Source organism: Suillus subalutaceus (genome assembly GCF_016647625.1).
Source record: "Suillus subalutaceus strain FC151 chromosome Unknown DFJ58scaffold_3, whole genome shotgun sequence".
Taxonomy (NCBI): domain Eukaryota; kingdom Fungi; phylum Basidiomycota; class Agaricomycetes; order Boletales; family Suillaceae; genus Suillus; species Suillus subalutaceus.
Genome location: NW_024540252.1, coordinates 189837 through 215374, shown reverse-complemented (window position 1 = coordinate 215374; position 25538 = coordinate 189837). Strand labels below are relative to the sequence as shown.

General features: G+C 49.2%; 10 protein-coding genes across 10 annotated transcripts; 4 read left to right on the top strand and 6 right to left on the bottom strand.

Annotated features, from left to right (window-relative positions):
- Positions 1-1083: 1083 nt before the first annotated feature.
- Positions 1084-2086, bottom strand: DFJ58DRAFT_254649 (uncharacterized protein). Its single transcript, XM_041379491.1, has 5 exons — positions 1704-2086; positions 1603-1642; positions 1461-1533; positions 1241-1405; positions 1084-1192 (listed from the first exon to the last, which is right to left on the bottom strand). Exons 1-4 carry the CDS (start codon positions 2025-2027, stop codon positions 1351-1353), a joined length of 492 nt encoding a protein of 163 aa, XP_041250490.1. The 5' UTR covers positions 2028-2086; the 3' UTR covers positions 1084-1192; positions 1241-1350.
- On the bottom strand, positions 2078-4438 carry DFJ58DRAFT_740954 (uncharacterized protein; the record flags this gene model as incomplete). Its single annotated transcript, XM_041387115.1, has 4 exons — positions 2078-3703; positions 3758-3814; positions 3872-3988; positions 4049-4438. The coding sequence occupies 4 exons, from the start codon at positions 4436-4438 to the stop codon at positions 2078-2080; spliced, it is 2190 nt and encodes a 729-aa protein (XP_041250489.1).
- A 209-nt stretch (positions 4439-4647) lies between these two features.
- DFJ58DRAFT_756205 (CGI-121-domain-containing protein) lies at positions 4648-5474 on the bottom strand. Its single transcript, XM_041388109.1, has 4 exons — positions 5270-5474; positions 5096-5218; positions 4864-5040; positions 4648-4813 (listed from the first exon to the last, which is right to left on the bottom strand). Exons 1-4 carry the CDS (start codon positions 5444-5446, stop codon positions 4694-4696), a joined length of 597 nt encoding a protein of 198 aa, XP_041250488.1. The 5' UTR covers positions 5447-5474; the 3' UTR covers positions 4648-4693.
- A 147-nt stretch (positions 5475-5621) lies between these two features.
- On the top strand, positions 5622-7782 carry DFJ58DRAFT_740952 (thioredoxin-like protein; the record flags this gene model as incomplete). Its single annotated transcript, XM_041387114.1, has 8 exons — positions 5622-5746; positions 5798-5934; positions 5991-6324; positions 6373-6603; positions 6653-6752; positions 6801-7289; positions 7345-7485; positions 7543-7782. The coding sequence occupies 8 exons, from the start codon at positions 5622-5624 to the stop codon at positions 7717-7719; spliced, it is 1734 nt and encodes a 577-aa protein (XP_041250487.1). The 3' UTR covers positions 7720-7782.
- Positions 7783-9975: 2193 nt separating this feature from the next.
- Positions 9976-11180, top strand: DFJ58DRAFT_836054 (uncharacterized protein; the record flags this gene model as incomplete). Its single annotated transcript, XM_041392277.1, has 8 exons — positions 9976-10324; positions 10378-10410; positions 10452-10561; positions 10621-10630; positions 10662-10717; positions 10833-10906; positions 10960-11054; positions 11116-11180. 8 exons carry the CDS (start codon positions 9976-9978, stop codon positions 11178-11180), a joined length of 792 nt encoding a protein of 263 aa, XP_041250486.1.
- A 285-nt stretch (positions 11181-11465) lies between these two features.
- Positions 11466-13388, top strand: DFJ58DRAFT_254576 (uncharacterized protein). Its single transcript, XM_041379490.1, has 2 exons — positions 11466-11807; positions 11863-13388. Exons 1-2 carry the CDS (start codon positions 11772-11774, stop codon positions 13297-13299), a joined length of 1473 nt encoding a protein of 490 aa, XP_041250485.1. The 5' UTR covers positions 11466-11771; the 3' UTR covers positions 13300-13388.
- Positions 13389-14592: 1204 nt separating this feature from the next.
- Positions 14593-19030, bottom strand: DFJ58DRAFT_756168 (uncharacterized protein). The gene is made up of 5 exons (XM_041388108.1): positions 18685-19030; positions 15680-18634; positions 15152-15631; positions 15013-15101; positions 14593-14963 (listed from the first exon to the last, which is right to left on the bottom strand). The coding sequence occupies exons 1-5, from the start codon at positions 18910-18912 to the stop codon at positions 14897-14899; spliced, it is 3819 nt and encodes a 1272-aa protein (XP_041250484.1). The 5' UTR covers positions 18913-19030; the 3' UTR covers positions 14593-14896.
- A 36-nt stretch (positions 19031-19066) lies between these two features.
- Positions 19067-20918, bottom strand: DFJ58DRAFT_756165 (uncharacterized protein). Its single transcript, XM_041388107.1, has 4 exons — positions 20585-20918; positions 20250-20534; positions 19491-20202; positions 19067-19437 (listed from the first exon to the last, which is right to left on the bottom strand). The coding sequence occupies exons 1-4, from the start codon at positions 20797-20799 to the stop codon at positions 19222-19224; spliced, it is 1428 nt and encodes a 475-aa protein (XP_041250483.1). The 5' UTR covers positions 20800-20918; the 3' UTR covers positions 19067-19221.
- Positions 20919-21547: 629 nt separating this feature from the next.
- DFJ58DRAFT_694557 (translocation protein sec63) lies at positions 21548-24194 on the top strand (the record flags this gene model as incomplete). The annotated part of the gene is made up of 11 exons (XM_041383436.1): positions 21548-21834; positions 21882-21990; positions 22038-22152; positions 22203-22255; positions 22311-22397; positions 22453-22624; positions 22674-23010; positions 23064-23381; positions 23429-23655; positions 23709-23936; positions 23988-24194. The coding sequence occupies exons 1-11, from the start codon at positions 21720-21722 to the stop codon at positions 24192-24194; spliced, it is 1968 nt and encodes a 655-aa protein (XP_041250482.1). The 5' UTR covers positions 21548-21719.
- On the bottom strand, positions 24177-25078 carry DFJ58DRAFT_740948 (Pre-rRNA-processing protein TSR2-domain-containing protein). The gene is made up of 2 exons (XM_041387113.1): positions 25018-25078; positions 24177-24965 (listed from the first exon to the last, which is right to left on the bottom strand). Exon 2 carries the CDS (start codon positions 24862-24864, stop codon positions 24235-24237), a length of 630 nt encoding a protein of 209 aa, XP_041250481.1. The 5' UTR covers positions 24865-24965; positions 25018-25078; the 3' UTR covers positions 24177-24234.
- Positions 25079-25538: the final 460 nt, after the last annotated feature.

Here is a 25538-nt window from a genome sequence, read left to right as displayed (position 1 = left end):
GGTCGAAGGCGCGAAGTAGGCTATGGACGATCTGGCGAGGCATGAGAGGTTGCGAGGGTCGTGAAGTCAGCGGTCCATGAAACGCTTGCATGTCATGCGGCTGTGCGACTCGTTACAAAAAGGCCGCCGTAAGAAGAACGCGTTGGGGCGGATCTCCGTGGATCGCCACGCAGGGCGCACGACATGCGGGGTGATATGGATGTTGACAAGTCGCAAAGGCCAGGAGAGTTGGTTAAGAACCTTGATGAGGTCGTGAAGTGTCGTGAGAAGTCGTAAAAGGTCGTAAAAGGTCGTTAAAGTCGTTAAAGTCGTAAAAAGTCATGAAAGTCGTGAAAGTCGTGAAAGTCGTGAAAGTCATAAAAGTCATAAAAGTCATAAAGGTCGTGAAGGTCTCGGTGGGTCGGAACAAGCAGTCAAAGGTTTTCACAGAATGTGAAGTGTCGTGGCGGCCAGCCGTGCGCACCTTGTTAATCTGCAAGTCACTACGAGGGTAGTAGCACGCCATGTCATGGGAAGCCATTGTCGAGGAATGACAGTGATAGTGTATGTCGCAAGTCAAAGTGGGCCACTGTTATCCGGGTGGAACATGAACGCCCGGAAATAAGAGCCACCATGCATGGTTACGAAGAATATTGCAACTGACCAGGTGCTGCACACAGGCAGCAAAGGGTGGACGGTGATGCGAGCGTGGAATAAGATATCGTGCGATGGCGACCTGCGCAACGGGGGGAGAGAATGATGATATCCGCGACCAGCAGGAGTGCACAAGAAAGTGTCATGAGCTCGTAGGGGCTACGGGCGTTTGAAACTATGCAAGGGCGACGGAAGGCAAGGGTGAGCTAGTATATCATGCGGTGCTGAACTGCGGCGCAGAAGAAGAGGATGATATCCACGACCAGCCGAAGTGATGCAAGAAGTGTGGTAAGTTCGTAAAGAGCCACGAGCGTTTGCAATGCAAGATGACGGAAGGCAAGGATGGGCTGACATATCATGCGGTGCTTAACTGCGATGCGAAAAGGAAGAAAATATCCACGACCAACCGAAGTGGTTTAAGTGAATGTGGCAAGCCCGTAAAGAGCCCCAAGCATTTTAATCCACGCAAGGACGACAGAAGGAAGGCAAGGGTAGGCTGAGATATCATGGGGTGCTGAACTGCGAATTGAGACGAGCCTGCAACAATGACCAGAAATTACTGGAGCCTTGTGAGAGATTATCGCAAGGCCGCGGAAACATCACGCACGATGTTGTCGTCATTAAGGAAGCCTGTTATGTTTTGCGCAGGCTGCAAAGGTGGCCTTGGATAACCAGGGCAGAGAATGCGAGGAATCAGGTACATCGCGAAGATGCAAGTTATGGCGTTTGGATCGTGCTGCAAAACGAAATTGTCAACTGCAAATGATTGGAGCTGCGCAAGAAACCACGGGTAAGTCATAGAAGGCGTGATAACGAGGAAACTTTACGAAGATGATGACGCGAGGACGTTTTCGGATACGTTGGAGTGCTGCAAAATGAACTGACGACTGCAAGAATAAACTACCACGAACCAGAGTGCGAAAGGGTGGTAAGCATGGTGGAAAAAAGCAAGAATTCAGAAAGCCTTACAAAGGTGATGACGCAAGTGCGCGGGGAATGTGGTAGAATACTGCGAACAATCGGAGAGACGGTGAGCGAAGTGGAAACAAGACGGGAGTTAGAAATCTTACAAGAATTAGGGACAGAGGGACCTTGTGATGCTGCAAAATGACAGACAAGATCAAATGAAGAGAGAAAAAAACAGGACAAAACCAAAGAGGAAGACCAAGAAATAGAAAGAACGAGAGTATGGGGTTTTGTCGTTTTCTGTATGATATCGAGACCGAGGTGGAAATAGAAACCGATACGATGCAAGTTTGAGAAAATCTGCTGCTGGAAAGATGATGGAATAGAATCTGTGTTGGAAATAATGTCGCGTCAGGATTGAAACTGGCAGGTGAAGGTCGACAGTGAACGTGTGGAAGTCCAGCGATCGAGATGTGCTCTTGACGCATCGCCCTGTCGATCCAGTTCCGAAAGGACTCCTCGTCCTCGATACAAGATTCTACTTGGCATTGCTATTGAATCGAAGATCGAAGTCGAGCTGCGAGAATTCCTTAGACGCGAGATTGGCATTAGTCAGGATCCCAAACCAATGTTCGTCGGTGAACGGAACACAGCCCTCAATAAAACCCTGCGTTCGTGGCTCACCGATAGTGACATCGATACACGAGTGTGCGTCAATCAGGTAGCCGGATTGAGTCGGGGTGGCGAGGGTGACAAAGAAGCATCCGGCAGGTGAGCGACGGTGGTTAGAACAAAGCAGAAAGGGGCTGGTGGAATCTGTCATCGGAGCGATGATGACTACCTCATCGTCTGAGTCTATATCCGAGACGGACGCCAGTGAGGGAGTCGAGCCGTAATCGTCAACAGATCCATCTTCAGTTTCCGACAACGATGACTTCGAGTCGGACGCGGTCGCCAGAAACCTGGGGCAATTCTTATCGTCGCAATCGTCGTCGTAGTCGAAGTCGACAATTGGATACTTGTCATCCGCGGAAAGTCGCAAGTCCTCATTGACAAACCGAAGGAGGTCGAAGCCATCGTTGACTTCTGGGACTGAATCGTGGACAGGCTGTCGGTGGTTATCAATCTGTTCGTCGAGAAGTCGGATAAGGTCGAGAACTGCGGTCTCTGAGGTACCACCAGAGACGTGGTTTAGAGATGTTTCCGATTCGTCCGTGGAGAGCTGGTGAAGGTCCGATGTAAGATTGTTGTCGGCACCGTACTCACCCTGTTTGGAAATGGAGCTTAGCACGCGGTCCTCGAAAAAACCTTGAAATATGTCCTTTTCGAGGGAGCATGAACAGTCGGGCGACGGAAAAAGTTGCTCGTTGCAGCCATTTAGCTCCAGACACAAGTCGACATCCTCCTGGGCGGCAAAAGAACATGTCTCGTCCTCGAAGAAATCCAAGTAATCCCATGTTGGAGAAGTGTGTTTCCTCGCTGGATGAGTGTCGTCGCATTCTTCGTCACAGCTGAAGCTATTGTAAAATTCGACTTCCGCATCGATAGACTGCAAAAGATCGTCCATCAGGCAGGAATTGATATCTTGATAGTCCTCCTGCTCTTCTCCGAAGATATGCGTTTCAGCAAGAGAACGGTAACATCGCGAAGGGATACCGCTTTCCGCGTTAAGAGCATCCGCGTACTTGCTGAAATCCACTTGGCCATGGCGACGGGCAATGGGCGCGACGGGAGACATGTCGAATGCTTGAAGAACGATATCCGAGGGAGGATCGAGCTTACTCGCGAGTGCACTAGCCAAGTCGGACATTTCGACAAGACCATGTCGGCGGTCATCAGGGGAACGTAGTCCAGCAGGAAGGGTCGAAGGAGAGGGTAGAGAACCCGGTAAAGTAAGGAAGGCACCGCCCCGAAGCGTTGTACCGACAACTGAAATGTCAAAGTTGTACGATCGGGCAGACCACTCGCACGCAACGACAGTCATGTAATACTCGCAAGTGATTTGGGGGACGTCTACGTGTGGTTCGGCGGTCTCTGACAGCAGGGAACTATGAAGAGTGGCCTCTGCCGATTCTGAAGAGTAAATTGAGATATCGTCATCGGATTCTTCGTGCTGTGGTCCGTCTTCCTCCTTGTCGAACAGACCCAAAGCACGCTGTAAAGACTATATAAGTACCGCGGTCAGCCACCAATGTCGAAAAGAGGCCGGGTTACGCACCAAGGAATCGACGAAATCCTCGTCGGCGACAGCTACAGCGATAGTAGGGACCGAAAGCTATGGGTAAAATAAAAACGGTCAATGATGGTGATGATACGAGCTTATATTACATACCTTAACTCCACAATCGTAGTCCGCCTCCGTAACGTCTACCTCCCCAAACTGGCCACCACGCAGTTGATCCTCACTTAATTGGCCGATCACCGCAGTACCAGTTTGGACCATGGGAATCTGGAAGCATACAATGTCAGCCTCATTTGGAGCCGTGACGACAAGAGATCAGCCGCATACGTATGCCACGTCAACGTTGCATGTGGAGGCATCATGCTTGACCATTTGATTACTTCCCAACTGGAGTACTGAACGATCGCAGGTCAGAGATATATCATATGGCGTGTCGGACGGTGAGCAAAGCACTGAGTCATCGCGGGGCAAAATGACTGGTAGTACAAGGCCAGGCAGCTTGGGCTTGGACATAGTGTCTTTGCGACGACGACGGTAGAAATATCCCACCACGGAAAAGATAGCGACTGCGAAGCACACGAGACCACCTTTCCAAAGATCATAGGTAACGACGGTCGTGCTGGTGGGCGATATGGTCGAAGGAGTGACGAAAGGCCCCGAGAGGGCGGTGGTTGAATGCACTGCGGAAAGCAACATGAGAGTAGATGTGGGGGCCATGGTAAAGCAGTAAGATGATGGAAAGATGAAAGCAGTACACTGGGCGTTCAAAAGATGCAGAGGCGCATATAAATTAACCAGAATTCGGAGGCTGACACGTCGACCACCAGTGTCAGCCATCATTGCATCGTTAGCCATGTCAGCCGTCATACACATACTTCGTCATGGCGTGTCAAAACAACGATATCACGACCTGGCATCATCGCGTATATGGGTGATATGGATGACTTGCTGGATGTCACCATATAATCGAATTCATGTCATGACACTCTTCATTGCTACCGAACTGACAACAATATTGTCGATGATGGAACGCTCTCGATCCAGGTTCCCTTGCACCTCTTTCAAAGCTGACTCTGAGTCCAATTTATAATGCTGGAGAGGAGATGAGATTATTGATATCGCATCGATCTGTTGCTACATACTTTTTTGATAATTGACCAATCTGTCATTTGACTCAGCACTTGAAAAGGAACCATACACCCTTGGATAATGTCGCACATGCGCCGCTGTAGATCAGGGGTATTTGAGACATCCACGCGGACAACAATGAGTGTGGTCGACTCATCCGATACCCCATATCGTCGGATGGCTTCAGTGATCTGAAGACATTTTTAATGAAAATCAACAAATTATCGAGGAGATAGTTACGCGTACATTATTGGTGGGGTTCAGTGCCCATAGTATCTCTGAGTGGACAGTTTTAGTCCGAAGTTGGCCCTGCGCCTCTGACAAAAGCGCCTGGTAAATTGCTGTCTGAAGGTGAAGTGAGCTTGATATCTGAGACACGTAGTCAGTAATAATTCACCAGGAGTGAAGTCGACATTCTACCAGCCGTGCATCAATGAAGGCAAAGTTGACAGCTTCACGTTCAGTGTTCCCATCCACACTGAGATTTCTAGCGGCCTGAACAATACGAGACCTGATAGCAGCAGCGTTTGTCACATCATCGAATAAAGCGACATGAACGACTGCATGATTGAACTGAGAGTAGTAGTATGTCTCCATTGATCATGGCAGTGAGCAAGAACCAAATAATACATACTTATCTTGCATTGCCATGAGCGCTTAGAGCCCACCACGACTTCGCTTTCAACTACCATCATCAAGTCGTAAGTATTCTAAGTTCTTGACTTGGGACTACTATTAGTAGTCTGGAGTTCATGCTGGCATGAAACTCACTATGTTACCTTCGCCATTGTCGCTTTTCACAACATGGTTCGTGCTTCAGGCCGCTGCCGCTCCGGCGGCAGGCTCACAAGTCCTGACCCCTCAAGATTTCAAGCAAACAATCGCAGATGGTGTTTGGTGCGTCCTTTTCGTAAAAGCACTTTATTGTTTTTTCAACAAGGAGAGTAGGTTCATCGAACATTTTTCCCCATATTGTCGGCATTGTCGTAACTTTGAACCAACATGGAACCGTGTAGTGGACAAATTTGAGAAACAACCTGATCTAGGGATACATCTGGCGCAGGTGAATTGCGCATTGAATGGAGGTACGCGAGTCCTCTTAGTTTTCCGGGCCACTGACAGACCTTCTTAATCGTGGAAGACTTGTGCACCGAGAATGGTGTTACAGGATACCCTCAAATGAACCTCTACCGGAACGGCCAGTTTGTAGAGACCTTCACTAACGATCGCGACTTCGATATCCTTGTAGACTTCCTTCTTCCGCACGCTGAACCTACCGCAATTTCCTTGTCATCCCCAACTGCGGTTGAGCAGGAGGAAATGGCGGCCGAGATCGTTCCTGTAGGCGAGAATTCGGTAGTTCAGGTGTCGCAGGCGGAATCCAATCCTTTGGGAGAGGTGATATCGTTAACTAGTGAGACATTCGACGACTTTGTGGCCCAGGCGCCTACATTTGTCAAGTTCTTTGCGCCGTGGTACGCATCGATTATAGACCAAAATTTGCTTTAACAATCGTTCATTAGGTGCGGACACTGCAAGAAACTTGCTCCCGTGTGGCTACAGGTCGCTCGTCGCATGCAGCATAAGCTCAATATCGCGGAAGTCAATTGTGATGATTTCAAGTCGCTCTGCACGAAGCAAGGGGTCACAGGTTATCCTATGCTGTTCTACTACTCTCACGGCGCAAAGACAGAATACTCAGGAAGTAGAAAATACGAGCCACTTGTGGCTTTCGCTGACAAGGCAGCATCTCCGTAAGGAAACTCTTCCGAGTCATAGGGCAGTTTTTGATGTCTGCTACAGAACCATGCAACCAATAAGTGCTCATGATCTCGACAAGGTTGTCCATGAACATCCTGTTGCATATGTCCTCCTACATTCTTCATCAGATGAACATATTGTCGTACGTGGACCGCATTATGTGCATTGTTTGGTACTGACGATGTTTCAGAGTGAGGTCGCTAAAGATTCTCAATTGCTCCTGGGGTCACCCCCGGTATTTGTATCATCCTCCAAGGAACTCTTTACTCGCTATGACATCCCCACGACAGAATCCTGGGTCATCCTGGCATTCAAAGACAATGACCCGAAGGAACCCACCTCGATTTTTAACTCCTCCATTTCTGATACACTTAGTACTTGGCTCTTTGCCAATCGCCTCCCAACCTCCCTCGAGCTCTCACGTGATATATTTCAACACGTAATGAATGCTCCACATAACCCACTCGTTGTGATCGCTGCAACGCCCAACGGCGTCCAAAATGATGTATCATCGAAGTTGAACGATATCGCAAAGAAGTGGCGCCTGCGCAAGAGCTATGTTGGCAGACAAGACGTTGTATTCACGTGGATGGATGCTGATCAATGGGGAAAATGGATGAAGAGTATGTACGGTGTGAAGGTCAAGGACCAGCCGAAGGTGGTGGTTGCTGATCACAGTGTAAGTAAATTGTAATTCCTGTTCTTTTCAATCATAATAGCTAATAATTGGATAGCGCCTGGTCTACTGGGATAGGGATACTACTGGGCAGCCTATTCAGCTAAATGCCGTCAGCATATTCTCTGCTATTGAAGGTGTTTACAGCAACAAAATACGTTCCAAGCACTCAGAGAATATCATGGAGCGCCTTCTTCGGGTATGCGTCACTACTAATTTATTATCAATTCCCTTGCTTACAACTCCATACACAAAGGCCTTCAACTCAAGTCTCACAAACACCGAGGGTTTCATCATCGCCCATCCATATATGGCCGTCCTGCTGATTCTTGGATTTTTGGCAGCGGTCGTTATGGCGATCAAGAAACTTTTGGATGACGATACAGATCTGCAGTCTGAGCATAGGTACATCAAGGGTGGTCGTCTAGATTGATTTATGGACACTTTTCTTAAACTCAAATGTGAATTTACCAGGAGAGAGTCGGCGTGATTGTCGGTAAGCCTGATCGCAAGGCCAGAGATCGAAGTACCCAAACACCCCAGTTTGGTTATCCCTTCGTCCATCCATAAATTACGGCATTACATACATGCGTGCTTGAACATTTTCAGGGACAGTTGCGGACACGCAAAATCGACAACTATGGTTAGATTCCCCACAACCTTCTGAAAGACCTCAGTAACGACGCCTTGAGCATGATTAGACTATTTGAAGACGAACAAAGCTTCATTTGGGCTGCCGATAACAGTCTTTGTGGTCACTCGAACCCCAAAATTCGGCTGGTCATTGAAATAGCGCCTAAAATCATGAAAAATAACGCAATCGAGTCCTTTTACAACCTTGAGTATGCAATTCTGGTATTAAAAATGAGAAAGATATGAAGTTCGACCCCGAAAAAAATTAATAACTCACCTGCTCATGGCACGTTCGAACTTAAGACCCAGGCGAAGCACTCAGCGTCATCAGACCATGACAATTCCGAAAATGAAGTCAATGCCTTGAAGTCCAGATTCCGTGCACCAAGTCCTGAAGAATCTGTCCCCCTCTGCACCTATTTTTCGACAGTTTGAAACCCAATTTTTCTAAGCTCTACACATCAGACTCAGAGACAGAATCAAATGTAGATGACTTGGAGGGTGACTGGGATGATGAACAGTCGTTGACTGCGATGTAATGGCGGACATGCTCCAAGACCCAGACTAAGTCCCAGAACATCTTCGAAAGAAGGCTGAAATTCGCGCGAAGTCAAAGATTAGTGAGCGAGCTACTAATTACAATCGAATACCTGGCTTACCTTTCCAATAGCAAGACCCAAGACTTATGCCAATACTTTTACCCCTTTACATAAATGTGTGAAATTCAAATGCTGAGTTATAATCAGGCTGGTGCGAATACCGGTATCGACAAGGACCAAAAAACAACTTCGCTGAGGCTAAACAGGCAGCTATACAATTCTCGATGCTTGCCCGCTAGATGTGTTGCATCGTTTCATCAACCGCTCGTGGCGCTTTCTGGGTGCATATCGAAAGGGTTTGAAAGGGGAAGCTGCGGCTTGAGCAGTGCGAAAGCAGACTCGGAAGCAATGCCGCTCTATATATGTCTCAATTTCAATTCTGGCCTGTTCTTAACATGGCAAACACTCGAATCACACATAAACATGGTTCTGGCTGACTCTCAGATCTCATGAGGCCCAGTGAACATCGGACATTGCAGGGGCCTGTCACGGAACGTGCGAGAATATTATGCAAAGTGCCAGATCATGTAGATCCAGTTAACGATAGCAAATGATGAGTATTTTCTTGTGAGCGCAGCGCATGCAAACGCATGCACTTTGTGCAGAATTCTGCATCCCTTGCACTCATTTCGCAACTGCATGGATTCCGCAACATTTACATTTGCCACATCTGCTGCTTGCATGTGCATTTGTGTAGTGCGCGAAGTAACAAAAGCTTTGCAAGTCTAAACTGCGTCTTCATGTCACTCACTGAGGTCCCAAAAGGGTATACGGTGGATGTCTGCGCTCTCCAAAATAATTACCATTTACGGAAGTGACGATATGGAACGGAGTGAAATTTATTTAGTGCAAATGTTCACTACCTACCCGGTGCGCAGTGCGCACACCATGCTTCATATACTGAAAGCCGTGGCTCGAGGGCTCGGTCAGGCCTGGCTCGGCCCATGACCTGAAGCACATTAGAGCTGTGTTTGTTATCTTTTGCTCCGTGCGGCATCCCCGATTGTCAGCGCTTTTGTCTACCCGCCCCCATCTCTCATTGTCCATTCAGGCCCGTGGTCTGCTGACGTCCCTGAAACATGTTCCGAAGGACTGTACTCGCGATCCCCAAAAACAAAACGTCTCGCGCTTTCGTAATATGATTCGTCTGGTTTTTGTTCCTCACCACTTGTAAATCCGAGTCAATCATCCTTTCTACTCGAACTGTCACTAACGCTGACTTCGTTGCTATGTCGAATTTGTACCTCCGCAACATTGAAATTTCAATCACTCAGCTCACTTTTATCATGGTACGACTTTAGCAAAGTCCGTTGAGAAGGCTTTGACTCTTGATGCTAGTCTATGCAGACAAGATCGACTCGTCATCAGAACCAACGGTTACGCATAAATATGACACCATAGCTTGGCTCTGCCGCGAGCGGCCCTTCGTGTTATACTTAGGACGAGAGAAAACTGCGATGGTGGGCAAAAACAAAAGGCGCTGCAGTAGCTGCACCACATCACCTCTTCGCTCGTCTAATGGCGTGGAAGCAGGTCGGATAGGGGATAAAAAAAGTCTGATAGGAGGCTGGCTTACTATTAGGGTTCCGATAAGCTACATAAATACTGTCCACGATACTGAACTCAGTTACACCCAGCCCATTAACGCACATGCCGCGGCAGAGTTCCTACACACAGAAGTTCGTATCCACCACACGGACCACTACGACTGTTACCACGACTCCGACCTCGACTTCGACCTCGACCACGACCAAGACTACACACGTTCGATCTGCGAATTGGGGGGGAAATGGGTGGCAGAAACTGGTACGTCCTGCAGAGTTGTTCGCTTATACTTCCTCATATTTCCGGCTCCACAGATTGGTGGAAGCACTACCATTCCGTTTTGCTGGGTGAGAGACATTTTTCTTTCCCCCAGCCTATGGCTGACAAGACACAACACGCAAGTCTGGGTACTGTCATGAGGGCGCAATACCGTCTGGAGCCCTTATAGGTGGCCGTAGAGATGGCATGGACCTTTATATTATACGTGCTTCGTATGCGGTGAGCTAAATAAATCCTCTTGGTTTGAGCAGTCTGTCATATGGTAGACAACTGTCTAGGGTGGTGTTTGTGAGTTCTGATACTATCGTTTTTGCCAAAGCATTCACCCTGTTGTCAAACAAGATCCCAGCGGGGCATTTTCACAGAATGGGGGATGTGTGTGTTTTGGCTGTGGCGGCAGATCAATCACGGTGTGTTTACTCCGGCATCTTGACCTGCGCTATATCATAAATTTGTTATCAGGGCAATGTTGATTATGAATGCCTCATAGCAAATGGGAATTCTTTTCACTGGGTTGCTGTCAGCGGCCCATGCACCGTCGAAAAGGTGGGACAACTTCGTGGAGTAGGTTTACCTGCAACAGCAGTATAATCTTCCCATCGTATCTGAACATGCAGGGGAGGATGGGAAGCGGATGGAACAAGATTCTTAATCGCTCAAGTGTCTATGGACAGTGGCCTTAATTGTGGTAAAGTCAAGTGGAATGACTATGGTCAGTGGGTACTCGGCGCTTCTGGAACGTGGAACCTGGTTTTAATTGCCCTCTCTTGCAGCTTATATCGCAACTAACAGTGGTGAACAGAAATTCGAGAACTATGCAGTTCTTGTATTCGCTTGAAGGGTATTCTAAGGTTTTAGCTCATGCAGCACCGAACCTCTTGAAATGTTGTATCACCAATAGCTGTCTTACTTGTCAGTCTGAAAGTTACTTTTTCGCTTGTACATTCTCATTTACCGCGAGGTCTGGTGTACACAAATTGGTAGAAATTCATAAAAACCAATCATCGCCAGCTTGCTGCCAGCATGCAAAACCACATAACAATGCGGGTGCAAACACGATTCGGATTCCGGGAATTGTAGAAGAATTTAAAGTGAGGGTCCAATCCTATTCATATGAACAAGGCTCACTGCAAACGAGAGTTCTGCGACCTTCCTATTGACCACCTTGCCCAGTGTGCCCGAGTACACACGAAGTTGATCTAAATTGCACAGCACCAAATAAAGCAGCCGACGACATGTGCCACGGCTGCCCACTTATGCGCGCATCACGGATGGTTCAGGCATGGCTGCAGTGCAGTTGGACACCCAATCTTCGTCTCAAGGCGGAACACGCAGGAGCCTCGAGGCAATCATCACGTCTTGATTCCTCCTCTTAAGTACACCAGAGCCTCAAGGCTCTGCGTCAGCACCTATCCCCAACTCTCCTATCATGTCACAGTGGGAATCATTACCAACATGGCTACAAGTGAGTAAATTGGTCGTCTACTTGGTGACTATTGATGTACTTATCGTGGCCCCAGAATCAAGTCAAACAAATCGAACGAGGATCATTATCGTCGCTTGTGTCGCTCAAATCGCTCAATCGCTCAATCTCTTCTAAAGGATTCTCTGATCACCTGCGTCCTTATTTTCAAACTCTCATTCCTCTATTTTTTGTTCATCTTGATCCAAGGCTCGTCCCCCATGAGATCACTTCAGATTCTGCCCATTCAGTTATGCTCGCTAAGGTGTCCATCATGGGCATTAGTTGCCTGTGCGGAGAGAATCAAGGGGAACTACGCGGTGCACCCCAATTTCGTCAGAAGCTGTCCGACGCTATACACTTACATTGGAGCGGGGTATCTGCATGGGTTCAATTTTTCTACCATAATTTCCTTGTCCCGCGGGATGACCCAGTCGCACGCCTACACAGGATCTACAGTGTAACCTCGCAGGAAGCTGCCAGCACCTCAATACGGTTCATCTATGTGGCTAGCGTACTTCCTGGTGTTGTCGCACATCTCTATCGGACAACGCCAGAGATCGAGCGAATCATCATGGAACTCTGGTACTTGGTAGCGGACATCAAACGCGAAGATTGCATTGTTGATCCATATCTTCGCCACTGGCGTCAGGACTTCAATATGCTTCGCGCATTCATGGCCCATGTAGTCACCTCGTGCGTGTACTATGAGCCTCCTAGCACTCCTCTCCCGCCTTTGACATCGCTCATCGAAGCCGCTGGAGGAAGGACCCCTATGGTTTTGGCTGCTCTCAAATGCCTACGTTTTGCAGGAAAGGGAGCGGCTCAGAGAGATCGCGACGTGGTCAAGCATGACCTCGACCTTAGTCCCTTGAATACTCTCTCGTTGACGTGCAAGCAAACGCTTATCTTCATGTTTGCTACAAGCCAGGCGGACCCTGTCATTCGCGAACTCTTTCTCACACATTCCTCGATACGCACAGTTCTCAACACGCTGGCCGGAATAGGAACACGTCCAGGTACAGAGCCTAACTTAGATCCTACCAATGAGAGCTTCTGTCAAAAGATTGCGACAAAGCGGGCTGCCATGGCTATTGGCCATCAGTACATCTCCTTCGTGCTGGCGTGTTCTAATAATCCCATTGAAACTGCTTGCCATGCCCTTCGTTGTCGTCTTCTGGAGGTCCTCCTACGGAACTGTGTATTCCCCTCGGAAAATCGCTTGCACAAGTCCAGGTGGTCGGATTACGACATCAGGATTTTTGAACAGTTGGGAGGGACGCTAATCTATGAGAGGGTCGTTCGTATTGCCTCGATATCCATGCAGTATATCGATTCTCGGCGCCTTTATGTTCATGCCATGCACGATCCAACATTGTGGGGCTCGTTGTTGACCTTCAAAGAGACCCTTTCGCAACGTTGGAGGATTCTCTCTACATTAACGCCGTGTACACGCCCAGAGTACGAACGAACCTGTGGAGGTCCCGGAGTATGAACCTCTCCATGTTAAGTTTGCTCCATGCTGATACCGGTCATAGTGCACCAGTGCGAGCATCAGACTTCAGCAGTGCGCTGGATGCCAGACCACGAAATACTGCTCAAAATCTTGCCAGCGAGCAGCATGGTCGACTGTCCACCGTAAACACTGCAGCATCCTAAAGGCTGGTATCGGTATGTGAACCGATATATATGTATACCCTTGCTGACGGTTATGGCAGGAATGGCCAAGGCTGATAGGCACCTTCGATCAAGTCTGCCGTTTATTGCATTAATTGAGGCAGCCGAATTTGATGACGACAAGTGGCCAGGACAACGTGCGCTGCAACACAAATTGGCCGCCGTGCAAAAAGAGAATCCAGCAGATGTTCACTCCTTGGTGCTCGAGCTGGACATGACCGTGCTCCCCGTCAAACATCGCATACAGCCCCTTTGGCAATGTATTGGGCAATTCCAAGATACAAATTGGATGCGGATCATCCAGGGCAGGCAGGCTTTACAGGGCAACAGTACACTCCCTGTGATGACAATAATTACCACGATCGAGGGCGCTAGGAGGAGGTCGCTTTTCAGCCCACGGACGGCCTTGCAATTAGCATTTGGGTGGCCTCCATCTGAGTTCACTAAAGAACTTCCTATCCCGCGCAGTGTTCTGTTCGATCGCTGCACCAAAGCTTTCACGTGTTGTGCTGAAGAGGGGAATGAATCGAAATCTGACCCAGAGAGTGCCCAAAAGGACCCTACACTCGCAATCGGCGGTGCTGCAAAGTGCTCCGAGTCGCGTATAGTAGGTGTTGAGGCCTAGGACAAGAGAGACGAAGGATGTGTGGCGCACATACGACAGAAGTTGCATTCGCCACAGACTGCAGCTCAGCTCCCTGTATTGCTGTACGTGAACCATTCGTCATATAGTTGTGAACAGAGTTGAACTTGCTATAGTTATCTGGATGGCTGGCCATCCAGTCAGGTTTGAGTGAGGTACTAACAAGGTGTGTATTGCTAATAGCGGTTCTCCAAACTGGAATTTGAATAGCACTAATCTTAATCATGTGTATTGTAAAACTGGCGTGCCATCGATGTTCCCCCTCTTTAATATGAAAGTGATATCAGACGGCATGTTAGTGTATGATTTTGCAAACATTGGACTGCTCGTTTCTTTTGACTTGCGGACACGTTTCGCTCTCTTTGTACACGTGTGATTTGAGTATTAGGCAACAACCTGTTGTTTCTGAATTCGACTTCTCTTTTGTATGCCCTTCGGAGAACGCTTGACGAGCATTGTGCACGCATGTGAAAAGTGACCAGTGTTGATGCATAAATCCATCAACCGTCGCGTTCAGGGCGACTTGAAAAGAATTCATCGCAACTGTCTCGAGGGTATGATACAGATGTATATAAACAATAGTGTACACAAGTGTTATGCATGATGGTAGTGTCGCAATGAATGAATGATTAGTGAGCAGATACTTTTAGTATTCCAATCATGGCGGCTAGAAAAATATTGCGCCTTCTCCTGGTTAGCCAGTGTTGCCGTGTCCGTGTTATAATCAAGCAATGGGTACATCTTCACAGTAGTGTGATCAAGGAGATGCTGCTCATGGTGAGACAGGATCATCGATCATGATCCCTCGTATCCGATTGCATACTGCGGCGGGGAATTGTCTTGACAAAAGTCAGTTTCAACAATACGAACTAGGGGATATGGATGTACCTTTCCTGTAGCCGTGCCAGCAGTGCTATCGCTCTGTCGCGATAGCCATTGCCTAGCTCTGCGCGGAACATAGCTTCCCACGTAGATGGCTGAAAAGCAGGGTGAATTTTCATCCATGTGTATTTGCTGTAATGCTCACCTCGCGGTACGACAGCGATGGCGATGGCGACATACGCTGATTGGAGCCTTCATGACGAACATGGTTACCTGAGGCTGCAACGCCGCTAGGGGGATCCACCAAGTTCTCAAATATTCTTCGAGCTTCTTCAATGTCCCCGGCGGCAGCATAGCCCTTGATCAAGAGGTTGGCGATGTACGCCGTCATATGTACGCCAGACGACTTCAACTTCTCCATGTAAGTGGGTGCAAGAGCCATCTGCTTGTTGGTGACGAGGACGTTGATGAGAGATTCATAGGTGACAGCATCAGGTGCTGGGATAGAGTCGAATGTACTAATCGCCTTCGCCAAGTCCTTCTTCACACAACCATATGCGTTGATAAGGGCGGCCCAATGGCTGCCTTGAAGCACCACCGACCTGTTGTTTCGGAGAAGCTCGAACACGTCTTCCATAGCGTCAACGTCGACGGGCTCAATAGTTCCATATGCATCGATGAGCAACTGAAACGCACATTAAAGATGAGCAGATAATACAATCAGATAACATACCTTGTACGTGTGGGCAGAAGGCTTGACACCGGCGAGAAGAAGCTGATTGTAATAATGGAGTACTCTCTCACGATCAGGCTTTGTGTGCGCGTACAGTTGCATCATCATATTGTAGGGTGGGATGCGAGGCTTGAAGTTAGGCTGCGAAGACATCTCCAAGAACAACTGCTCGGCAGACTGAGCATCGCCGACACGTGCGCAAGCGGCAATAACGGCGCCGTATGTGATCGAGGATGGACGGACACCAGGCGTAGCCTTCATCTGCTGGAACAGCTCGAGAGCGAAGTCAGCCTTGCGCGCCTTAGCCAGCTTGGAGATGATCGTGTTGTATAGGTAGACATTTGGTGTGCATCCAAGCATTTGTGCCTCGCTGAAGAGAGCCATGGCGTTCGAGGTGTCATCTGTGGTATCCTTGACACACTCTATGAGCGAGCCATACGCGTCAGGAGAAGGAATTCCGCCATTGGACGTAATACGATCTCGGTGCTGGAATGCAGCTTCCATGTCTCCGGCATGTGCGCATGCGATGATCATCTGGTCTTCAATTTGGAACCACGCCTGAGACTGCCACTGCTTATTATCGATCGAGGATAATACGATTTGCGCGATATCATACAAGCTGTGCACCTTATCGAGATCACCGACACGTCCGAAGCCATTGATGAGCCGCCCGAGGGTAGAGGGGTGAACGTACTTGCTATTGGTAATTCCGTTTTGGAGGCGGCGATAGGCTTCATGGATTGTCACAGTTGGGTGCGATGGGAACCAGTCATCGACGGAGCGGCTGAGGGCACCATCGACAACGACGTCCCTAATAGGAGGATACATCTGCATCACAGGGTTAGGCGACAAGTTGCGCGACTCGCTGGGCTTATCGAGTGCGATACGGAAGTCGGCTGACACCTTCCCAAAGAATTCATCCCGCTGCTCCTTCGAGTAGCCAGCATATAGCGCATCCGAAAGATTGGAGATGAGGCTTGCTTTCAATTTAGAAAACTGGAAGTTTTGCTTTGAAAGCGCAATGAGAAGCGGGATGAGGCCCTTGTATGCATTGTTTTTGATTGGGATGATCTGCTCCATATCGGTCTCTGCTGTAAGGTTGGCGAGGGCACTGGACAGGAGTGTTTCATGTTCACGGAGGCCGATACCATATTGCGACATGTCACCGCGGTTGCAAGTCGACATGTAGGTGTGTAGGTAAAGGGCTGTTAACTCTTTGCTCAGAGGGACATTTACATTGTTCGCCAGTCTGATAAGCCTGAGCACATCCTTGAAAGCCGGTATATTCTTCTTGGCTCCGGATTTGTTGATAGTCCCAGATTGGAGGTAGTTGATATTGGCTTCGAGAACAAGGGTATGGTCTAAACGGCGCACTTCGAGGCCGTCGCGAGGGGCACATTCAACAAGAATGTCATAGAGCCGGTTGAGGTCTGCGATCATGCCCTCCTGAGCGAGGAAGTCAAGCATCACAACCCATGCAAGCTGGTCAGGGCGAGGGGGAACGAGGGAAGATTCGTGTGGATGACGGGCTGCTTCACCCTGCTGTAGCAAGCGGTCAAACCAGGACAGAGCACTTGTGACATCTCCCGAGTAGCAGAAACCAGCAATGATGGACGAGAACGTGGACGAGGAGGGCAAAGGAACTTCCGGTGAGAGTTGAGCGGGGTTGGCGTTGCTGTCCATCATGGTTTCCAGGAGGCGGAGAGCGCCTGCAGGCTGGCCACCACGGAAGTAAGCTTCGATCATTTTGTTCCAGACAAGAAGTTGTCCCCGAGTAATCGAGCTGGCTACGGCTGCTTCAGGAGCGGCGGAAAAATCAAGTCCCTTGACGCGGCCTGCCTTGCTGGCTTCCCTGAACTCCTGGAAGACCTCCTTAGCGCCCTGCAGATCATTTGCATTGGCGTACACAGAGAGCAGGTTCAAGAAGACTTGAGGGCCAGGGAGGAAGTCGGTGCGCGATTCCAGCTGCGCAAATACGCGAATGGCAGCATCCACGTCAGCTTGGAATGCACATGAGCGGAGAAGGTTGGTATAAACCGCAAGGGGGAACTTGTTGCGTGCGCCAATGTTCATCGCTGCGTCAAACATAGACATGGCAGAGGCAAAGTTGTTCTCTGCCTTGAGCTGTTCGATGCGCTTCTCATCTGCTTCATCCATAGCGACCTCCTGGCGACCAAGAAGCTTGCGGCGCTTGACGCGACCATCAAGAGCTCCAATAGACTTCTGGACCTCGAAATCGCGCTCGGTAAGAGCGAGAATAAGAGAGATATAGGTGCGAACATTCGGCGTAAGGGAGTGTCGGATCATGTCATTGTATGTCTCGAGCAAAAGTGTAAGGGGTTCACCGGGGCGACGAGTATCGTGAAGACCAGCTAATGCCATGTTGAACTCTGACACCATGGGGTTCTTATGAGTTGTACGGAGGATGAGAACTTCGTGGATAACCCTAGCACCATCACCAGATCGCGCTGCCCGACGAAGAGACTGATACATTTCGGAAACTTTGTCACTCTCATCGTCTGCAGCTGGGTCTGTCACGGACTGCGGGGCTGCGGGATCTGTGGGCATGGATTTACCAGATACTGAAGGGACCGGAGGCGGGGGTAAATCATCAATGGAACCGGATGCACTCAGCGAAGCTGTAGAGTTACGACGTGTGAGGGGAGGCCGCGAAGAATCAGAGGGAGTCTCGTCGAGCGCTTCGCCGGACGCAGTGAACGTGTGTTTTGAGCGAACGTGCAATTGGACGGTGTGCAAGACACCTAAAGACTCTGTTTGGCTATGCTCGTGCTCACTGAGTGTACCAAGAGAGAGACTGTGCCGACGGGTAATGATACGCTTGGAAGAGCGGGGCTCGACGCGCTTGGGAACGATCTCGTCGCGCTCGTCGCTCTGTTCAGCGTTGCCATCATGTGAGGTTGACGCGTTTGCTTGTGTCACAGCACGCCCGGCTCCCTGTAAAATATCAGGATCATATCAGATATGAAGGCGCACTGCAAACTAACCGTATACCCATTATAGAACCGACTACCTGCATTAAACTTTGCGCCGCCCGGGCCAGCACCATTGCTGCCCCAGCTTGAGCTGCCGGCGCCAGTCCATGTTGTAGGCGCGCTTGGTGCGGATGACTGAAGTTGGAGTACGTTACGGAGGGTGTAACCTGTCTGATTTTGGACGGCGGCTACTGCACGAGAAGTGTGCAGAAAGATGTGATTAGCGACCTTGGGGAGCATGGTCGCGATTGCGAGCTCGTGCTAAATGTTGCACAATTTAGGCTTGGTGGTCGTCGAGGGCGACGAGCAAAGGAGTTGTTAGCACTTGACTTGGGAACGTGAATCTAATGGATTTGCAATTTTGCAACCATCCAATAAAAGTAAAAATTGCTACTCGGGTGATCTCGGGTTGAATGTACGCCGCGATCTGCCGTGACTACATCATGCCGAGCTTAAACGCAAGCCACTGTGCCACAGCACCGTATCTATCGCACAGCAATCGACATGTACAGATAACAGGCAACTAGATATTTCACCTATACTTCGGCCTCATCGTACGATACGCCAGTCCTGGGACAGAACATCTGCCCAAGTATATGTCTCATCCTCTTCGTCAGCTTCTGTCGCATCTATCAGTCCACTGAATGAAACTTGAACAGTCCGCTGTAAAGGGGACGTAGTGATATGTGTGGAAGATAGAGATATCACGCGGGCAACTTTTATCAGCATCTCGGGCGTCCATGTCGTAGGGTTGATGTCAAGAGCCTGTGCGCCACGATGAGCATTCCTATGTACTTTTACTGATCAGAGAAGCCCACCTTGTATGCAACGATGTTGTCTACTTTCACTTGTGACGCGCCAGTTAGTTTTGGAAGTAAGTCCCACTGCTGCTCCGCACGAAGGTGAAGGGCTTCGTCTGGGTTCATCATCGGTACCTCAGCTGAACCGTAATCGAGACTGAAATTGGCGGTGCACGATTCATCGTCGTAGGATGCTGTGACAATATTCTCTTTCGATCTTTGTTTCTTCTTCGGCCGTTTACCTTCCTCTACATCTACACTCGTTACGAATATATTCGACGGCAAGTCATCCCGTTCCGAAGGAGGAATCAGCCTTGCTTGCTTGACGGGAGGCACTGTAAGCTTTTCTGAGTTTGAAGTTCCAGCAGGTGCAAGCTTATCCGGAGGTTCGGCTTGTACGGGGGCATTTTCAAGCTCTGCAAACACAATCTTTGGAGGGAGGGGTTTATCCATAAGCTGGCGGAAATTCTTTTTCTTATTTTTGTTCCGCAGGGATATCATCATCACGTTCGGCTCAGACTCGGGTTCTGCATCAGCAACATAGGCTTCAGAGGAGGTGCGGGTTAATGAGTTTTGCTGATTTGGAAGGGGTAGGACGGCATTAGCACCGGATGTGGGTGCTAAAGGTTCATCAGGGTGTTGATTGTGCTCCGCCACACGTTTTCGCCGTCTGCGGAGATTGCGATTGCGGGTGGAAGGCTTTCCGTAACCTGGAGGGACAAACGAAATGCTAGTGGATGTGCATGAGCGATGAAGATAGTTTAATGACTCTCGTACTTGTCTTGCAGAGTTTTTGGTTTTGTAGTTGCGTCCACGCGCTTTTCGGAAGGCTGCTGTGGGGGTTTGGGGGCATCCGTGTCTGAATCAGAGTCCGAGTTTGAGGAACTGGATGAGCTGGATGAGTCCTCCGATGAGTCAGATGAGCTAGGGGCCGAACTCGAGGATAAGCTGGACGAAGGTTCTGAGGAAGTAGATGCACGGCGTTTACGCTTCTGAGTAGCAAGCAAGGGCGCCCTGTTGCTCGACAAACTAGGTTGGGATGTTACTGCTGCGCCTTTAATGCTGTCAAGGACATAAGCTCACTGAATTAAATGGCGCACTTTTATGCTCACCAAACGGCGTCTCCATCGCGTAAAATCGATATAGGACTTTCGTCCAGAAGGTCATACTCGTCCATCATGAGAGTCATGTTGTCGGCTTGCACACCAATGGGCAGCCGTGCACATAGCGCGCATTTGAGTTGTGCGATTGTGTGGGCCTCATCGTTTAGAGCAAACCATGCTTTGAGCGGGCCCAACGGATGAACTGTCGAGATTTTGAGACGCATGATGGCAGCGGCAGTTTAAACGCCAAACAACGTTGGACCTCCGCAAAGTCATGATATTTCTTTAGAACGATCAATGCCTGACGTTTATTTTTTGCAGCTTTGCTCGCAGTGCCTAATTCATGAACGTTCGTACAGGTTCGTACCGAGAAATGAAACAAGTGCTACTATAAGCAAGAGCAAAATAAATCAGGCGGAAATTTTCAAGCTCCAAGGATGAAGCCTAGGGCTAATAGGCCCGGGTCTGAATCGACTCCGTGCACTGACGGGCCCAGTATCTGATGATCGTGTTCCAGTCGCTTTTCGAGATGTGAGACTGCATGGGGTAGCTCGGCTTGAATCGGGTGACTGTTCACGTTTGTGATTGCCTAGTGGATGTTGAGTGTCATCTTGGCCTAAGACTTGCCACCATTTGCAGAGATATTTTTTTCGACTGCGCTATGTTCGTTCATCTGATCTCCGTCGTTCTTGCTCTTAACCGCCCTCCCCCTTCTGACTTCCCCCCAAAGCCTTCAAGTCTGCAGCTGCCGAGCCCATGAAAAGATCTCAAGTATCGCATACGCATTAAGAACGATATTCGATATCTTTTCATGGGGCCATTGAAGAAAGCGATAAAGTGTATTCCGAGCGAGTTGTAAGGATAGTAGAGGAGGGTTTCTTGCTCGTGTACTCGTCGTGGGTACTGTCTTGGAGAATTGGACTTGGAGTCGCAATGAGATCCGAGTCATCTTATTCTTCAATGAGACTAAATATTGATCCCGTAGATGACCGGTTGATGTCCCTAGTATAGATGTCCCACGGGTGTATTTACTTTATGCATTGACTTCTCCTCGAGCCACGTTGACTTTCATCCAAACTCGTTTCTTTCTACCGTTTTTTTTTGCACTGACTGGTAATCAATCGTTTGTCGCTAGTCTACGGCGATGGCGAACTATCACTATGATGAGGCAGGCAATATGGCCGCCTACTTCGTCATTTCTGTCCTTGTTATTATTCTGCTGCCTCTTACATTCTCGTCACTTGCAAGCGTGTCTTCCAGTGAGCATGTTTCTCTGCTCTTGCAAATTTGACTAAAATTTGTCCAGAGCGCCCAGAACTGGATAGCGGGTGCCAATGCACACCCTGTGTACAACGTCGAGCTGACGTCAGGAGACACCAGCGTGGCTCCCTGCTCCCACCAAAGTTTACCAGAAAGTGAGACATCATCCGTGCGGTTCTGAATGCTACTCACGCTCTAAAAGGGCACTATTCATCACCGTGGGCTGGGCTGCTGTTGCGTTCCTCTCATTCAAAGCTGCACATGCAGAAATAGAAAACAAGGTCTATAATCCATTCGAGATCCTTGAAATCAGCACGGTATGTCTAACTTAATGTATTCACTCTCTTCGGTTTCTCATATCATGCAGGGAGCAACGGAGAAGGAGATCAAGTCGCGTTTCAAAGAACTATCACGATTATTGTACGCGTCTGATTTCTTGTGTTGTGCATGGAGCATGCAAACTCACCATTCCCAGCCATCCCGACAAAGTCAAACCAACCATCAATGAAACAATAGAGGACATCGCCAATCGTTTCGTAGACATTACCAAAGCGTACAAGTCGTACGTCGTATGTCGAGTTCGCAGCTGAGTGTGATCCCACTAACACCATTTCAAGGTTAACAGACGAGACCATTCGCCGCAACTGGGAACTTTTCGGGCATCCCGATGGCCGACAGGAAGTCTCGATGGGCATTGCTTTGCCAAAGTGGGTTATTGAAGGCAAAAACAACATTTGGGTCCTCGGTGTATATGGCATTCTCTTTGGTGGCGCACTCCCCACGCTTGTGGTATGTCCCCCGCCACCACCTCACCTTGATTGGTCCTTACACAGCATAGGGCCGCTGGTGGTTTGGAAACCGCCAAAAAACAAAAGATGGGATTAATGCGAAGACCGCCGCAGCGTTCTTCAAGGCGCTCACGGACAACAGCGGCATGAAGGAGGTCATCGGTGCGCTGGGCCAGGCATACCGCTGGGAGACTACATGGGCAGGCACCGCAGTGGGCTTAGAGGAGCTCGAGAAACAGATCGTTGAAAAGATGGGCGACCAATGGAGGGAGGTAAAGGATCTCGTCGCTCCTAGTGGAAAATGTGAAGGGACCGAGCAGCGGGCCTTGGTATTGCTGTATGCACATTTCCTGAGGTTAAATATCAGCAATGAGGCGCTTAAGCAGGGTAGGTTTGACTTTCAGGAAGAGATGACGTTTTCTGATCATTTGTGCGCCCAGAACAAGCCAAGTTGTTGTTACAGGCCCCGATGCTGCTTAACGCACTGCTAGGAATTTCTGCTGCACGCAGTTGGTTGTCGCCCACCTTGATGGTGATGCGTCTACATGCCCACGTCACACAAGCTCTTCTCCCTGGAAAAACTGTTGCACCACAAGCTCAATTACCTGGCTTCGATGGCGATGCTGATGCATCAGAAGGGAAAGACCTCGCCTCGTTTATATCGCGCCTAGAGGACGAGGGAGATATTCGAATAACGGAAGCACGAAAGGCTGTCGAGGGCTGGAGTCGGTTGGATGTTGTGGACATGTCTTTCAAGGGTTTGTTCTCAATCGTGATCATCAACTTGGTACTCATTTCATTTCAGTTATTGGTGAACGCTTGGTCACACCGTCATCCATCGTTTTCCTCCTTGTTAAACTGCGTCTTCGCCAGCCACTACAAAGCGACGCACCCTCGTCTGTTTCTGAAAAATCTGCAAAGGCCATCCGGGAAGATAGGGAGAAAGACGACAAATTCTTGAACAGCCGAAAAGATGCTGAGGATATGGAGGGGGCCACACCTGTGTGGGCTCATGCACCTCACTGGCCAGGGGTCTATCTTTTTCTTTGGTGCCATCTTTGCATGTCTGACTGGAACATTCATAGCTGCGCAAGCCAGGCTGGTGGCTTGTCCTTGCTGATGACAAGTCGAATAGAATTGTTGTTCCCCCAATGAAGATCTCAGATGTACCACCGTCGAGCCCCGGGAAGGAACGTGATTATCGCTCCTACAAGTTACAGTTCCAGGCTCCCCCCAACGTGGGCTTGTTCACTTGGAAGGTGTACCTGGTAAGCGACACGCTCGTAGGGGAGGAGTCGTGCCAGGGCATTTCGGTGAGTTTCCGTTAGGCTCTGCAGTGGTACGATGACTGATGTAGGACGTAGCTCAAAATCGATGACATATCTGCACTCAATGCAGAGGAACAGACGGCGGAGGATGAAATTTCTGATCCTGAAGAGGATTCGTTGGCAGGTCAGATGGCTGCGATGCGCGGAGGAGCTGTGAAGCGCACAGTCGCACCTGAGGAAAGTGAGGACGAGAGTTCGAGCGATGAGGAGCAGCATGGTGATGATAGTTCAGATAGCGACTAGATGTTGCATGTCTTGTCTAATTAGATTACAACTTGGTATTTTATCTGCCTCCCCTCCTCTTTACGGTAGTAAAGCCATCCTCGTCAATGTCTGGTACTTCCTTTGCGCGGTTGAGCAGCTGTGGAACAACCTCCCCAAAATTTTCGCTGTCGCTTCCACTCTCATCCTCGTTATCATCGTCGCTATCTTCCCAATCACTTGCACTCCCTGCATCAACTTCATACTGTGGCATTTTTCCTTTCATCCGATCCGCTTGTATCTCCAATTCCTTGACATATCCATCTTTGCCCTCCTTCGCATCGGCCCACAAACGCACAACATCTCTAGCAACGTCGAACGCGCTTCCATCTTCGAGCGCGACCTCAAACTCGTCATCCATGATCTGGAGCAGCATCGTTTCTATGTATTCGGTATCAGGCTCAGGGAGCGCGTATGACGGATGCATTGGGGCTGATTGATGAGAATCGAAAGCCGTCAATGAAGCAGATGGTGGTGGAATGGATGCTTCGAATTCATCTGTGATGACACCCGCTAACCAGCGTTGTTTTTGTGCGCTTTGTGGACCTCCCCAGTTTTGGTGCACTGCGATGCGAAGAGCTGGCCATAGCGCGAGGCGGGCTAGGAGGCCACGCGCGAATAAGACTGATATAGGTGACGCATCTGAAGCCATCGCAAAGGGTGAAAGATAGGTAGGATCGCTTAGTAAGCGATCTGTAGGCAATCTATGGATGAATGGATATCGTGAACTGCCTGGTGCACTTAAGTAGGCCACTGGATTTCGGTCATGGTTCGTTACTCTCTGGTATTATAACTTGTAACTAACCTTTCAAAAGTCAGCGTTTCGGTGGCAGCTTAAACAGATCCCAGAAACGCCTTCTTTTATCTGGGCCCCTGAGTTGATGTATCCGACGGTGAAGTCAAAGATGCCTGGGGTTGCCCAGTGACTCGTCTCTCCGCCTTCCTGGTAAGGGTAGAATAATGATTTGATTGTAACTTAGATATACGGAATAGTATCCTCCTCTGTAATCTTCACAGAAGATGTCCGCGACTCGGATGACCAGGTTATTCGCTCAGGTAGGCCAGAGCGCTGAAAGCCATACTATAATCAGAAGCCTTTCAAAGACTCTAACGTTAAGGTCACGCCGTACTTAACGATGGCATCATCATCAACATATATTATTCGTTCAGGCAACTTAATTATAGAGTCCCACGCAGAATGGCGAAGTGTACGGGACAAAATTGATGTTACAATCAGGGCGACTGCGCTGGGGGGCCAGTGACACGTCCTGCGGCAGCTGGTTTACTTAAACACCCTTGGTTTGCAACCCGACAATTGAGCTTAGG

Excerpts from the sequence above, each read along its gene's own strand:
- DFJ58DRAFT_254649 (XM_041379491.1), bottom strand. The coding sequence starts at position 2,027 with ATGCGTCAAGAGCACATCTCGATCGCTGGACTTCCACACGTTCACTGT. Across the intron at positions 1,643-1,703 it reads TCCCTCTGTCCCTAATTCTT|TATTCTACCACATTCCCCGC; the intron begins GTAAGATTTCTA and ends GATTGTTCGCAG. Across the intron at positions 1,406-1,460 it reads GTCCTCGCGTCATCATCTTC|CTCCAATCATTTGCAGTTGA; the intron begins GTAAAGTTTCCT and ends TTTCTTGCGCAG.
- DFJ58DRAFT_740948 (XM_041387113.1), bottom strand. The coding sequence starts at position 24,864 with ATGGCTTCAGATGCGTCACCTATATCAGTCTTATTCGCGCGTGGCCTC.
- DFJ58DRAFT_756168 (XM_041388108.1), bottom strand. The coding sequence starts at position 18,912 with ATGCTCCCCAAGGTCGCTAATCACATCTTTCTGCACACTTCTCGTGCA. Across the intron at positions 15,632-15,679 it reads CTTCTGCCCACACGTACAAG|TTGCTCATCGATGCATATGG; the intron begins GTATGTTATCTG and ends TGTGCGTTTCAG. Across the intron at positions 15,102-15,151 it reads CATCGCTGTCGTACCGCGAG|CCATCTACGTGGGAAGCTAT; the intron begins GTGAGCATTACA and ends CCTGCTTTTCAG.
- DFJ58DRAFT_756205 (XM_041388109.1), bottom strand. The coding sequence starts at position 5,446 with ATGGAGACATACTACTACTCTCAGTTCAATCATGCAGTCGTTCATGTC. Across the intron at positions 5,219-5,269 it reads CCTTCATTGATGCACGGCTG|ATATCAAGCTCACTTCACCT; the intron begins GTAGAATGTCGA and ends TACGTGTCTCAG. Across the intron at positions 5,041-5,095 it reads CACTGAACCCCACCAATAAT|ATCACTGAAGCCATCCGACG; the intron begins GTACGCGTAACT and ends AAATGTCTTCAG.
- DFJ58DRAFT_254576 (XM_041379490.1), top strand. The coding sequence starts at position 11,772 with ATGTCACAGTGGGAATCATTACCAACATGGCTACAA. Across the intron at positions 11,808-11,862 it reads CATTACCAACATGGCTACAA|AATCAAGTCAAACAAATCGA; the intron begins GTGAGTAAATTG and ends TCGTGGCCCCAG.
- DFJ58DRAFT_756165 (XM_041388107.1), bottom strand. The coding sequence starts at position 20,799 with ATGCGTCTCAAAATCTCGACAGTTCATCCGTTGGGCCCGCTCAAAGCA. Across the intron at positions 20,203-20,249 it reads CCAAAAACTCTGCAAGACAA|CATTTCGTTTGTCCCTCCAG; the intron begins GTACGAGAGTCA and ends CACATCCACTAG. Across the intron at positions 19,438-19,490 it reads ACAACATCGTTGCATACAAG|GCTCTTGACATCAACCCTAC; the intron begins GTGGGCTTCTCT and ends CGTGGCGCACAG.